A 15738-nucleotide genomic window follows, 5' to 3' on the forward strand; every position below is an offset into this window, starting at 1 on the left:
ATGTAAATAATATATATTACGATTCTTATTCTATGTAAATCAAAGTGACAAATATTCTTTCACAATTAATACTTATTACTTACGGATATCTGATTCTTATTGCTGTTGTTAATTCGTAGGCGAATATCTTGTGTGACTCGTCGTAACCTCCTCTAATGATTGACGTCAGACTGCTTTAAAAACTCACTATAAAACCAACCTGTCGTCTTGCCATATCGATATTCTAATAGGTCAAGAAGGCTTTGTGCCTCCATCGAATCAACAGAGACCTGGTCACGTGATCAGTTTGCCACTCTCTTCCTATGAGGCTCTCTAGGTAGGACCTCCCATTGAAGTGCCGATAATGTATCCTTAACTGTTTTTGCAACGTGCGGTCGAGCATTGCCGTGCAACAAAATCACTTTACGTTTTCTTTGAGCTATTACTGGACGTTTTTGGTTTAAAGCATGATTCAAATCGATTAATTGTTGTTGATAACGCCCAGCAGTGACCGTTTGATCCGATCGGTGTAGCAACTCATAAAACACTACGCCTTTCGTGTCCCACCAAATGCACAATAAAACCTTACTTCCGTGGATGTTGCGTTTTCGAGTTGCGTTATCGATGGTTGGTTTGGACTTATCCACGATAAGTTTTTACGCTTAGGATTATCATAGTAGATCCATTTTTCATCTCCAGTTATAATTTGATACAAGAACTGCTTCTTTTTGTGACGAGAAAGCAATGAAGTGCAAATGGTCAAACGATTTTGAATAGCCAATTCAGACAATGCACGTAGAAGCCACTTGCCTTCTTTTTGAATCTTCCCCATTGCGTGTAAACGATCCGAAACGGTTGATTTGCCAACATTTAATGCTTCAGCTAGTTCTTGAAGCGTTTGAGCCGAGTTTTCATCCAACAATGTCTGCAGTTCGGCATCTTCAAACTTTTTTGGTTGACCCGAACGTTCTTTGTCTTTCAAATCGAATTCACCAGGTCGAAATCGCACGCTTTAATCGACGGAGAAGAGTCAGAATGAATTTCTCAGATGAATCGGTGGGCTTCAGCAGCCGTTTTCTTCCAATCGAAACAATAAAGCAGTGAATGTCAAAAATGCTGTTTACACGCTCCATTTTCAATCGCACAAAAAGTTTATTATGTTTGTTAAGTTATGTTTGTTAAGTATGTTAAGTTATGTTTGTTAAGTATGTTTGTTAAGTTGGTTATGTTCACGAATGCACGTGGCACATAGACCTATACAGATAGACTGCGCGTCCCGTGAGAGGACTGGAAGACAACATTATTAAAGTAAGAGGAGCGATAGCTGAGGAAGTGTGTCTCTGTCTAACATGCGTCTTGGTGGGGGAAACCGAAGAAAAGAATAGGAGGACAGTTGTACGAGCTGTATAGAGGTTATGGTTCGCAAATCAGTTGACCTTGATCAATTGATCTTGCTAGATTTCACCCTTGCTAGATTTAACACCTATTGGTAACTATAGTTACCAGAAATGCATTTAAGAATCCATAACTTAGTGAAAAAAGGAAATATTTTCGTTTTTCTTTGCACCACTGTAGAGATGAATTCTTCTTCTAAAAAATAGTATATAGCTTGTATGCAGATTCGGTTTAGTCTGTTTTTAATGATAACATGTTTCGTCAAATTCCAAGTAATACATAGTTAGCATTGTTACTGACATCTAAAAGTGCGCTATAAATGAATAGATTGGTATCTGTTATAATTTTATACATTTGGAAGCTTTCTCAGATGCAAAATGTGAAATTAAAAGAATACAGAAATTCAAAATGGCGAATCCAGTATGGTGGACACGAAAATCAAGAAATCAAACCTATTTTCGTAAAACCTGGTGACCTACAGTTTTTTATACGGCGAAAAATGAAGGGACGATCGACTATCTAAATGGTGATCTATAAGATATTCTTCTGAAATAGTAAGCTTGACGCTCTGAATGATAAATTTCACTCACAAAAATAATAAAGTTTCAGCTCAAAAATGTCAAGCTGACTATCAGAGTTATGTCGTACAGATTACCTTTCATTTTTCTCTGTATAGGTTGCTTATTTCGTATATGTTTTTAGGATCCAAGTCATATTTACCAATAAACAAAAAACAGACGATAAAAAAACCAAACTAACGAAACCAACAAACGAAAAGCGGAAACTTCATGTATACTCATTTACTCAGAAGTAAACGATTGATGCTGATTTTCCATGTAATTGTTTCACAGTTTTTCCATCTGGATAACCATCTCTGAGTGTGTCCGTGTTTATCATTTTTACCGTTATATTTACAAAAAAATACAAATTTATTCGTTTAGAAGTAGACTATTATTTTACATTTTACTTTACATTGCAAAGGAAATTTTTCGTAGATTTAAAATTCTGATATTTTTTTTGGTTATCACTACTTATAGTCTCAGTTCAAAAAAACTCAAATTTTATTCTCAAAACACTTATAAAAAGGCGTTAAAGGGCGTTAAAGAGTTAAACTCTGGTTGCTTTAATCACTGTTACGACTTATCCGAAAAATAGAATAGGACAGAGAAACGCTTCGAAGCATTTGCAGCGGTCGCTGGACCGCACCCGACATTACCTTTCCCCTTGTGTCGTTTTCTCTCCTCTCCTAACACAAAGCAAGAAAGAGAGCCTCACTCACGCGATAGCTCTGTCCTCTAATATAGTCTTCTGCGCGCCCACAAGAATGCGCAGTCTATCTATATAAGTCTATGACGTGGTATGTGTCGAATTGTTTGTAGAAATGTCCAAGCTTCAAAATGGCGTAAACCAACTTTCGAAATATCTCTAGTAGATTCGTGGCCATCTATATTAAGCCTTCAAAACTAACCGGAACACTTAATACTTCTCATCCCTCGCAGGGGGCAAGTCTCAGAACGGGCGCGCGGTATCTTGCGAGTATCGACCGACTTCCGCCTCGGCCGACGCGACGTGTCGAAATTTCTTCGCGCGCGCGCACACAACAGAGATCGAAGCCTCCGAAGCGACGTGGGCCGTGATTTATTTCGTTGGACACTTTGCCGGTGGAGAAACGTGACTGGAAGTGCGGGTTAGCCAGTCCCTTAAATCACTGAAGCGGCACTGGAGAGTCGAAATCGGTATCTCGGCTGTTATATTCCGCGCACGATCGAGCCCGAATGGCGTCCTACGATGCTCTATCATCGTGCCTTTGTCTTGCGGCTGCAAACGATAGTCCCAGTAGACCCGGGGCCAGCGTCGAAGAGGAAACGAGACTCGAAATACGTACGTCACTGTCGGAGGGAATCCTCCCGTGCGGAAGCGCGTCACCTGGACGTCCTGCGGAAGGCACCGCGGAATCTTCGACCCTGGCAAGAGCGGAAACTGGCTCTTGCCCGAGACCACACGTGCCTAATAACGCGTCGGTAATGCACGTTTGAAGATTACGACGGAGAATTAGCGATAGCTGAATCGGGCCGATCGAATATTTCGACGAGTTCACTTCCGCCCGGCGCGTTTCCCTCCCCGATTTAATATCGGATAGCACTTTTCACGACGTATGGGCGGTTTTCGAGTAGCTCTCTCGAGCCCTCGTGAAAGCGAAAGAGGATACTAACGAGACGAAAAGAACGAAACGGCCGGGGCTTCGACGACGTAGTCGGAGGTAAACTAAGCCAGCGTGATTTAACGACATCGTTCAAGGCTTTAATACCTCGTTACGAAGGGGCCGATGTCGATCTCTCGACTTTTTGCGACGCGACGCGGCGTCTTTAGGAGAGCCCTTTTGAACAGGCCGAACGCCGGGCGTCTCTTGGAAAGGTTCGCCCCGGCGCGCGATTCATCTTTACCGGCGACCGGCTAAACTTCATTAGTTAATTACGCGTCGGAACTCTGCCAAGATTTTCTTTTCACGCTGCTGATCTGCCCGCCGCGCGCGCGCGATGCTTTGTGCGATACGAACGCTTCAGCACGCCGAGCAGCGCGAAAGAGAATGAGAAGGGGGCAGGGAGAGAGAGAGAGAGAGAGAGAGAGAGAGAGAGAGAAGCGACAGATCGTCACGAAGACGCGCTTATCCGTGAAGGAGCGCGCGTCCGATTTCAGAGGTTCTCCCGTGATTAAAGGCTTTGATTTAGCCGGCGCGAGAGCCGCTCGTTTTGTTCCGAACACAAACGCAAAAGTGATAATGACGGAACAGCGGGAATAAGTATTGATCGCGCTCTGCGGCTGGCCAGTAGTTACGGGCCGGTGTGGTCAAACAGTAGTAATAGAACCGGTCGTGGTTAGCCAGTAGTAAGAGCGTAGCTGCGGTCAGACAGTTAGTATCAGGTCCCGCTGCGGTCGAATACGAGCAACTGCTCTACTTCGTCATATTACGCTGTCGTTTTCAAACTTTTGATGATACGCTTATACCACCGGCGTTATTCCAGAGAGAGAGAGAGAGAGAGAGAGAGAGAGAGAGAGAGAGAGAGAGAGAGAGAGAGAGAGAGAGCCCGGAAAGTACAAAGTACATACTAATCCAATTATCAAATGTAAGACTCGCGTTCTCTCTCTCTCTCTCTCTCTCTCTCTCTCTCTCTCCTCGTCTCTCCCTCCCGCTCCCTTTCGCCGAAGAGTGAGTGTCATCTTCGAAGTGTAGGCGGTGTCCCTCGCGTTGTGCCGCGCTTCCCTCAACAGTGCGGAAATTTGCGGTCAACTCGACACGTTATTTGTCGTTGATCGCAACAACAGCAACAACAACAACAGCAACAATAACAACAGCAACAACATATATCACGATGATACATGCGGCGCATCGGCGCATCGCGGTGATTAATAGCGACACAGTAGGCGCCTCGCGAATGTCAAGTCGCTTCGGCTCCTCGCGCCTCTTCGAAGAGTTGTCGCGTGAAAACAAAGCCGATTAAGCGCTTAAGGCCGAATTAGTCAAACGCATAATTACGAGCTGAACGGTGCGGCGCGTGTAGATTTCTCAGCGGAGGACGACAGTCCTCCGCCGTCGCCGAGTAAATCAGACTACCTCCGGCCTTCGCGAAGCCGCGGGTCGGCTCGGGGCTTGCATTATTCTCGGATTAATAATCGGCGATGCAGAGAGCGTGTCCGTATCCAGGTATCTAAAACGCTCGACTTTTATCCCGCCGACGCCATTGTCCGATTGTTGTTGGTCGCGTGGTTGTTGCATTCGGCTGGTACACCGTACGGAATATTTCTTAAGAGCGAACATTGACGTTAATAATCCTCATTGTTTGCACGTGGACACAAAGAGAGTGTCTGTAATTATTTTCAGACCGGGCGGACTCCTTTGTGCGTTCGTCGAGCAGCGGGCTTCAATGATAACATGAATAAAAGATATGAGAGGGAAAATTCGCGCAAAGTGGAAAGTTGTTCCGACGAAGACAAATTGCGTTACACTATTCTCTCGGTGGGGGAAAAATATAACTGATTATGCGCGCGCAGAGCAGCCGGAGACGGCAAATAGAGACGTTTGCAGCTGCCTGGCGATTAATCTCCCTCTTGTTTTTCGAACCCGATGGCCAGGTACCGACTGCTTCGAACACAATTACGTCCTCCCTTTCATCCTCCCTCTTCGCGTAGGCGCGCGAGCGATATCTCGTCCGTATAATTGTCTCGGTCTGCTCAAACGCGTGATCGATAGCGCCAATGCCTGTGTCAATACTTGTTCAATGTCCGAGAGCGCGATGTCGCGACGTCGTCGTCAGCCCGCGCTCTGCACTTTGTTCCATAACGGAAATGCACGCGCACGCGGCCGCGCTTAGAGGAGGCGGCTGGGGCAAACAGGAGGCCCCTAAACACACAGTCCTCACACTCCCGTGCTTTAAGTCATCGTGTATATACGCCGGAAACTTGCGGACCGAGAGGCCGCACGACCGGCGAACCGATAAACTTTGTCAGCGAGTACGTATAAATGCGTGCGTGCGCGCGCGCGCGCGCGCGTGGATTTCTAAACGACGGCGTCACGCGACACGCAGTAAATTCCCCGCGTTCACAAGCTGAAGCCGGCGAGGGTGCGCGAGGCACGAGCTCTTCGGCCTTCGTCTCACAGCTCGCCGTGCTGAAGGGATAAATGTGCAGTGCATCTAGACGGATAACAGTTTGTAACTCGCGAGCGCGCGCGAGTTGCGCGCGGCTAAATCCGCCCGTCGTCCTGCGATCGACGTATGCGAGCTTTTTGCTTGATCTAGAGCTGAGGGGGAGACAGGATACGCCTCCGACAACCCATGATCCTTGACACCTGGAAGCGAGCCAAGCGCGCGGCTCCTTCGGGGGCGTCGAACTTATGCCGCCGGCAGACTTCCAAAATTATAGCTCGGCTGCGTCAGCAACTACGGTGTTTGTTTTCATCTCGATGTCGGCGCGACGCGATTCATATATATAATACCTCCACCACTCTCTTTCCCTCTTCACGTCGTCGTTGTTCCTCGGCTTCGATCGCGCCGATTAATAAAGCAATCCGATGAATGACGGCGTTGGCAGCGCGCGGTAGAGAATTTTCTCTCTCCCTCCTTCGTCTCTCTCCGTCCCACTCCCGATCCCGATCAGTAATCTGTCCTTCGATAATCCCCCGATTAAAAATGTAGACGCCATAAATGCTTGAAGTTAAGAGGCTTTGAGTTACAAGTCTCTCCTCTTAGGCAATGTTAATGCAGACCGCGCGTAGTTCTCGGACAACTTGTGTAACTTTACCGTCGAGTACGTGGAGGCGTTACGCTGGCTTGTGGCATCTCACATAGATGTGTCTGATTCTTGTCGAACAAAGATTCTATTTATTCTTACTCGCGTCGTTTAAATACGCATTCTTCGCATAATCGGATTTCTCTTTGATTTTCCCTTGAGATGTAATTTTCCGTTCAGTCTGCAATTTGTCCTCTCGCTGAGGTGTCCTCTCGGAGGGTTGACCCTAGAATGATAATAGACGCATTCGTCTCCCCTCCCCCTCTTTCTCTCACGCGCACACGTACGTAGATCGATATCACACGTCGTCGAGAGAGAGAGAGAGAGAGAGAGAGAGAGAGAGAGAGAGAGAGGGAGAGAGAGAGAGAGGGGGAGAGAGAGAGAGACGAAAAAATACATAATATAGATTACTCCGGTTTCCTCGAAGAAGAAGGCGCGTCCCTCGACTAGTCGCGCGGCGAAAAGGAAGAACGGTTGGAATGGTTTTCTAAAATCCGATTACACCGGCCGACTTAAGCGGATTTTCGCGAAAACTACATTGCGCCCGCGTTTGAAATCCGTTGTGCTTATAAACAGAAAGATGACAGGATTTATCTTGCTGCGTTTCTTTGTATCCGGTAACAATGAAATTTGTTCCCTTTCTCGCGGATAAGAGCGTTTCTCTCTCTCTCTCTCTCTCTCTCTCTCTCTTTCTCGCTCGTTCGTAGGCGTCACAGTATGTCTCTTTGATGTAGAAATTACGCTGTGCGACGCGCAACGGGCACGTCACGGTCATTCGTAAACGTCACTTTAATTCTCGTCTTATTTACGAGCGATACTTGTGTACCTCGTGGAATGTGCGTCGAGTCTCGCGTCGCCGACGAATATCATATTCGCCGTTCGCACGTAACGCGCACGTATGAATCTTATCCGCTAATGCCGCCTGAAAGTATTCGCTCTAGCGACCGTCGTATCCGCCGTTCATCCCGAATTCGGCGGGCTAATGGAATTAGTCGTCGTCCGTTCCCTCTGTCACTTGTCCTTGCGCCTATCCGAGCAAAAAATTATTAGGGTCATCCTTGTGAAGCATAAGACCCCTGATAAGGCTGAAAGCAGGATACCCTAAAAAGGGATGTCTCATTATTACCATATCAGACCAGGAGATGGATCTTTTAAGGATATCTTAGATTTTACAAAATAAGGCTTTGATAGAGAAAGCTAAGAAAGGCCTTAGGATTTTTTAGAGATGCCTTAGATTTAATAAATAAAGCTTTGATAAGGAAAACTAAGAAGGGCCTCAGGAGGATCTTTTAAGGATATTTTAGATATACAAAATAAAGTTTTGTTATAGAAAATTAATAAGATCTGAAGCGTGTAATAAAATTGTCATAATTTAGTGTTTGTTTTAATAGGTATGCTCTATCTCTGGTTCTTTTAAAGATTTTTTAATTATACCGCAATTAAAAGCAAATTTTATTAGTTTTATTAGTTGCCATATTTGTTAGTCTCTTCCAAGAATTTTTCCAGTATTATCTTCGTTTGGAGATGCAGCAAACTTTAATAAAAACAGCAGCAGGATTTTTATGTGTAAAGAATGCTATATTTTTAAAATAAAAAATTCCTGTTGTATGCTAACAAGATTATAAAGAAATAAAAAGATTGTAGTCTAAATTTCTTGAAATGAAGAGAACAAATATTTTACTCAAATAATAATAAAAATATTTTCTCACAAGACCCTCATAATATTATCGTATACAACCCGTTAAACTATTTGTTATACATCTTGTAAGGCCCTTGTTTTTCTATCTCTGCTAGGGCCCGATTGAGTTAGGGAAAAATAATCAGGCCTTTACCAGAGCCTTATTAATTTTTCTACTTGGGTCGCGTGTCTAATGTCGGCTCCGACGTTGAGTAATCTCCTCGTTTTGCCAGTCTGCCGGTTTACTTCGAACCGACTGATAATCGCGGACGTCTGAGTGGCGACTCGCTCGTCTCGCCTCGTCTCGCCTCGCCTCGTCTCGATACCGCTGGCCTAACACGAGTTCCGTTTGCAATTGATTTCAGATTGAACTACTTAATGGCGGGCTTGAGCCCGATGTGGTATCACGCCACGAACGTCGCCCTCCACGCCGCTGCGTGCATCTTGGTCACCAGAGTGAGTCTCGTGGTGGCGGCGCTTCGGCCAGGATTCGCGGCTCTCACCGGGCTGCTGTTCGCCGCGCATCCCGTGCATACGGAAGCGGTAAGTCTCGCACTCAGATCTCCAAGGGCGAAAACCCCCGTGGGCTTACCGGAGGGTCGGCGGACGCCGTGTGCGATTCCCAGCGAGGAATATCGCCGCCGTGTTGATCCGCCCTCTCGCTCCCTCCCTCTTCCCTGCGTGTGTTCGCGTTTCTTGTCGCTGATTAATCTTTCGGGCTAACGTAATTAGCGCATTCATGATCATCGCTCGTGTTACCGAAGCGCGGCTAGTTCTCTCTCTCTCTCTCTCTCTCTCTCTCTCTCTCTCTCTCTCTCTCTCTCTCTCTCTCTCTCCCGCGTACGCCGGTACGCTCGTCGCTTAGTTCATATTCAATAGCATATTCCTGAACATGTACTTACGCGTTACACGGCCTACGGCACAATGGCAAATTCACGCTAAAGCAAACAAAACAACAAGATTAGCGGACTCCACTCGCTGCGTAACCGCTTGGCGCGCGCGCGTGCAGGGTCTGGCTGATCCGCTTTTCCTAAGTGCATAAACGTAATTAGCCTAATCTTATTATGGCTATGATCGTGACGGACAGGATTTGAGGCGTTGCCGTGTGTGTCGCCCCCGGCGGAGCGCGGCTGTTGTTTCAAGATCGACCTGTTTTTCCTGTAATCAACGTTAGCGCTGGCGGAACACAAGGACAACAATTACTTGCTACATGCGCGCGCGTCGCTCCGGGCGAGTCGCGAGTTTTCTTTCCGCGCGAGCTCCCCAATTTGCGAACACGAGGTCGCGAGGTCGGAAGGAGCGACGCTGAACTCGCCGGCCGGCCGGCGTCGTCGGTAACGCTACTTGAGCCGTTCAGCTTAATCGTTTGAGTCCCAGGGGGTATTGAAAAAACACTGTCGAAGAATCCCAAACAGCGCAACCGCGCTTTCTATAAATGAGTATGAAAAGACCCAAGCAGCGCGATAGCGCTTTGTTTATTTTACATCGATGAATCCCAATCGGACCAATACCGCTTCTTGTATTTGTTAGGTAACGCGATTCTCGTCTTTTTCTCATCGCTCTGTCACATTTATTGTAGTTTGCAAAGCGATCGGACGTATTCTTGCGTAAGTGTTTCTCATTGTTAATAATTGTGTGTTTCAAAATGATTAGACGAAGCAACGGAGCAACGAAGCAAAAGGAATCCATCCAACATGTTTTGATAAACACCGATGTTACAAATTATAATTGTTACTCTCCATTTAAATTATTTGTTCATAACACAAAAATATTGTTAATTTGTAATTCGTTATTTTATAAAATACATCTGTATTATTACATATGCGTACTGTAAATTTATAAATATTTCAAGTTTTGTTCGATAAAAATTATTGAGAAGATAACGATGAAATAAAAATTTTTATTTTGTAATGTATTATTGCATTATTATAGTATTATTCTACCTATTATAAAATGTACTATTTACGTTAAAAGGATCGGTGTGATATACTTGCTTCAGTAAATCTGAGCGCGCGACTTCGACAATCGGTAACGCACCGTCAGTTGTCCACAATGGTCGAAATGTACTGGGTTTTCTCGACATAAAATCTGAACAGCGCGATCGCGCTGCTTGGGACTCAAACGGTTAAAACCGTAAACGCGTAAAACCGACCGATGCTCCTCGCTCCTCGTTATTGCGCGAATTACGCCGCATCGGCCATCCCCGGAAGTAGAAATCCGGAATAGCGCTCCGTAGGAACGGCAAGTTGCGGAACGCTCGGGAACAATGTCGGGCCAATTGCAGCAGATCCGGCGGAGTTTACGCCGCTGACGGTCACCGAAGCACCAGCGTGTTAATCCTTAAAAGCTACCGTCAAACATCACCCCGAGCTAACTCTTGTTATTGTTTACAGCAAAGTATGTGCGAGATCGTTGCTACGTTTTTCAATAAGATCGAACACTTGCAGGGGATGAAATTCCACCCACGGTAGCCTTTAAGAGGTCAAACTGGGTTGTTCGGAAAGTAATTTCGGTTTTCTTGCTTGAAAATGAAAGAGACGGTATTTTTAATAGAAAGAAAAGTTTTGTTCCGTTGAGTATTGACCATTTTGTTCTAACACCTTTTGCCAATGCTTTGAGATAACAACATGATTCCACGCTGGTAAAACTTCTGGTCCTTATTGGCAAAAGACTGAATTAAGTGGTTTTTGACATCTTCATTTGAATCGAAATTTTTACCATCCAAAGAATTTTGCAGCGATCGAAGTAAGTGATAATCGGATGATGCCGGATCAGATGAATATGGTGGATGTGGTAGCAAATCCCATCCAAGCGCCAACACCTTCCGGTGAGTCATCAAACTTGTGTGAGATCTAGCGTTGTTATGATGAAACACAACATTTTTTCTGTTCTCCAATTCTGGTCTCTTCTGTCCGATGGAATCATTCAATTTGTCCAATTGATGACAATACACATTCGAATCAATCGTTTGGTTGTTTGGTAGCGGTTCAAAAGAAACATTCCTTTCCAATCTTACCAAACAGCGAGCTTCTTTTGATGGATATCAGCTTTCGGTGTGCTTTGAGCTGGTTCATCTGCTCCATGATCTTTTGCGTTTAATATTGTCGCGCACAATCTATTTTTCATCTCCACTTATGAGTCGCTTCAAAAATGGATCGTTTCTCTCACGTTTCAACAGCAAATCGCAGATGGTATAAACTAATCAAATCTCTTTCTTTGAGAACATGTGGAATCCAAATATCGAGCTTTGATACGAAACCAAGTTGCTTCAAATATTCATGCACGATCGAATTCGATCGATTCAAATTCTCAGCAATTTCAGCATGCTGTCAAATGACCATTTGCGCGTCCACTAATGCCTTTATTTGGTCTTCATCAGTCTCAACTGGCCTTCCAGAACGTGATGCACCTTTGAGATCGAAATTCCCCGAACGAAATTTCGAAAACCAATTCTGACACTGACGTGCAGTCAACACATCCTCTCTATAAACGATACATAATTCTTTTCTTGCTTGCGCTGTATTGTTGCCTTTACGGTAGTAAAAAAGCAAAATGCGACGAAAAAACGCTCACGTTGATTTTTCACTTTTGATGGCACGCCAAACGAAAACAACGTGACAGATTGCAAAACGAATCTTCTTCAAACGAAACTTGAGATGTGCCTTGTAAAAATGTATAACGATGTTCTGGTTTAGAATGAGGTTAGCTGCTTAAAAAGGCAACCAACACCACCTGTTTGAAAAAATATCGAAATTACTTCCCGAACAACCCGATAACGACGCGCGAGATTTCCTCAGGGCGAGCTTACCTCGCTCGCCAGCTCCGACGGAGCAGCGACGTTTCCTCGCCGACTCGGCCGCGGAGCGACGCGTATCGCGCTCGGCGATCGAAGTCGTCGTACTTTTACCTTTTCTCCGGTCCTGTCCGTCTGCCCCCACAATTATGAATACGCAATCGCAGCGGGGGGGGGGGGGGCAAAATGTATGGCAGTCGGATTGTATGGGCTCGTAAACAAAGGCGAATTCCCGCTCGTCATTAGCTCGGGGGATCGTGCCTTTTGAGCGGAATTATTGGCGGCACACGACACTGGTTCGCGCGAGTCCGGCCTGCCCATTACAAGCTCGACCTGCTTGCCGGTCACGCACTGCATCCTGTTACATCACGTGCGTGCGGTATCGCATGTATTACTCGTCGCGTGCACGACCCCGGCACCCTCGTTGCCGGTGTCACTATTGTGATATCATGTTCATGTCGCAGCGCGCGGCCCGTCGAATCAGATATAAGGTGTACTCCCGTATTATAGATCAAACATATCTCGGCTGCCTACTTCCCCTCGCCCCCTCCCCCCCCCCGCCCCGCGATGATTATCCCCTGCGCGCTGAGATTTGCGCGCGGAAATATCCCGCAATTATTTCGCCCGTTTTTCCTTTTTTCTCTTTATTTTTCTTTTATTTCTCGTTCCGTTCCTCTCCGCTTTCGCGTTCGCATGATCGCGTCGCTGGCGGGAGAAACATTCGCGTTGTTGCTCCTTCTCTTTTTTGTTTTTCGGATTTTTGCATATCGCGACCACGCGGGCGCGCGCAAGACCCGGCTGCTTTTTAGTCGGATGTCGCGCGAGAGATTTTATAAATAGCCCCGAGAACGGATATAATGATATTCGCCATATTCGGCCCCGGCGACGCTGGATGGGATGAGCGTCACGCGCGGAATATTCGCGATATTAATAATTCGAGAAGCCGTTCGTTCAAAACTATTTTCACCGAGAGTAACGGTTAAATATCAAAATATTCGTGTCCATCGATCTTCCCGCTCTTTTGTTATGATAAAACCGGCGAAGCGTTTTTATTCTCCGCCGTTGTAAAAAACGAAGGGGGGCGAGGGGCGGGTGGAAAAATATCACGTTCTTCGAATTCATGCGTCTCCGTCACGAAACGTGACGCACGCGCGCGCGCACTCGCTGCGATATTTTAATAAATCATACCGCGCGCACGCGTGTATCGCGCCAAGTATCGGAAATCTCGCGCTTCGGGAATCGGCGAGCGCGACGGCGACGATCCTATCGTGTTAACCCTCGCGCCCTTTGCCGCGGCTCGTTGCAGCGGCGATGATGTGACGGTGATCACACATCGCGCGTTGCTCACGCTCGGCGCGATATCGAGGTAGGATTGCCAAACCCAAAAGTCAAAATTACCGGACATTTCTTCTTTGGTAACAAACCCAAAGCGGACTAAACCGGACCGAAGTAATAATCATAACGTTACATTAAATACAAAATATGACAAGAATTTATTTACAATATTAATTTCCAAACAATTTTATAAACAAGATTTGATTGAATAAAATAACGAACTATTACTTTTCTAAAATATATATAATGACGGATCGGCAGATCATCTACACTGGATGGCTCGATCGTTTGTAGGCGCTTGAAACGAAGAAACGTTGCTAAAAAAATCTGACCTCTCATTCCATTGATTGGATATAACTTAGAAACCGGAGATATGACGTCGACGGTTTGATTTGTTAACCGAACACTGGACAAGACTTCTGAAAACCTGACAGTCCGAACAGTCAAAACCGGACAGTTCGCAACCCTATATCGAGATCCTTCGTGTCAGTCAAATCAACCGGAGCCGACCGCCGCCAGCGTTTCGTTCTATTTACCGAAATGACCATCCGATGAAAGCGCGCGGCCTCCGGCCTTTCCGGATTAGGTCCTTCGGCCGGCCTCTGAAAGAAATCACGTTAATGAAGTACAGCGGCGGCATTGAAGCGTTTGGTAGCCGGCGCTAACCGGCTGCGAACAAAGGCCGCGTTTGTTAAGCTGGAAGAAGGGGGCGGCGCGTGGGGTCGCCGCGGCCGGCTTGAACCTCTGTCGAAAGCGCGGAAATCTCCGCGATCGATCAATTAGCGCGGCCCCGTTGTTGTTGTTGTTCATTGTACGGATGCAGACCGCATTCTGTTCGCGCGACTAATTAATTGGCGCTAGTCAACTCGAGTTTTCGCCGGCGCCGCGGCGGTCACATTAATCGGCCGAACAAAGATCGCCCGGTTCCTTTTGGCCGCGCGCGACGACGAGACTATTTATTTGAGAGAACCTCCAGCGCACGAGAAGAGAGCAGCGGGAGGGGGGAGTGTCCGATAAATGAAAGCAACTCTCGATGCTTCGTTTCTCCGTCTGCGGATTACGACTAAAAAAGTTTATGAAAACATCGCTTTTTACGTGCCACGATGCGAGATCGCAAAGTACCGCTCGCATTCGGTCGGCATTCAGCGGAGGCTTACATGTTATTCGACGCAAATACGTGACAAGATCGCTCGCAAGATATCGATTGCGCCGGCTCGTTGCGGTCTAAAGAACGCCCGCGCGCCGCGCTCGTTTGATCGAAATGCCAAAGTTAATCACAGCCGGCGAGTCGCGCGCGCGCGCATCTGAGTCAAAGACCGCTCGTTACGTCGCCATTTCCCGTTTTGTCGGGAAAGCCGCGGTGTATTTAATTTCAAACTCGCGAGCCCGTCGCGACTTCTCGCCACGCGGCCGGATTGTCGGAAGCGACGACAGCTGTACGACGAATCGAACGGCGCGCGATTTTCCTCGAAGCGCTTCAGGGACGCCACAGTATAAGAAAGAACAGTAGGTTCACTCAGCATAAAATAGTGCGAGCACTGCGAACGGCCGTTTGTCGCGCATGACCGAACTGTACACCCACGGTAATCGATTCTGTCCCTTGGAAATTTTCACAAACTGAGAAGTGACTACGTTTCTACACTACTCACAGTCCTACTCACAGTCCGATTAATAAAATAACTAAAACTTACGCTCGCTTATGGAAGATTGAGGCCTGATCTACAATACGTGTCGTAAGTTGTAAGCCGTAAGAATTGGCGAATCGCAGTCAATTATTATAAAAATAACCGGCTATAATTAGCCAGTTCTTACGGTTTACAGCTTACAACATCTATTATAGACCAGGCCTCAATCCTCTATAAGCGAGAGTAAGTTTTAGTTACTTTATTAATCGTGCATGGACTGTGAGTAGTGTAGAAACGTAGTCACTACTCAGTTTGTGAAAATTTCCAAGGGACAGAATCGACTACCGTGGGTGTACAACCAACAATATGGCGGCCAATAGCTGTGAAAATGTGTAAGTGTAAGCAACGGTAATATGACCGAATTTTTAATATAATATTGTTGTTTTATTAAAATCAGTAAAATGAATAAAAGAGGTGGGTATAAATGTTGTATAACAAACTGCAAAAGTGCAAATTTAAATTTGCAAAATATTAAATTTTATTTTAATCAGAATGTGTCCCCTTCGAAACAATACAATGTAAAAAAAAAGGCGAACCTCAATATCATTTAGTTTTCGAGATTTTTAAGACCTGTTATGTTTGAAATT

At 46.0% G+C, this 15738-nt stretch overlaps 1 protein-coding gene across 3 annotated transcripts in view; it reads left to right on the plus strand.

Annotated features, from left to right (window-relative positions):
- The window catches only part of LOC105185998 (transmembrane and TPR repeat-containing protein 1), a 190477-nt gene that overhangs the window by 71386 nt on the left and 103353 nt on the right, over positions 1-15738 (plus strand). For all 3 annotated transcript variants that reach the window (XM_025307220.1, XM_019842724.2, XM_025307219.1), the window contains one exon: positions 8704-8881. In XM_025307220.1, the coding sequence (XP_025163005.1) occupies positions 8704-8881 (178 nt within the window). The remainder of the gene's footprint in view (positions 1-8703; positions 8882-15738) is intronic.

Source organism: Harpegnathos saltator, unplaced genomic scaffold (assembly GCF_003227715.2).
Source record: "Harpegnathos saltator strain DR-91 unplaced genomic scaffold, Hsal_v8.6 scaffold839, whole genome shotgun sequence".
NCBI lineage: Eukaryota > Metazoa > Arthropoda > Insecta > Hymenoptera > Formicidae > Harpegnathos > Harpegnathos saltator.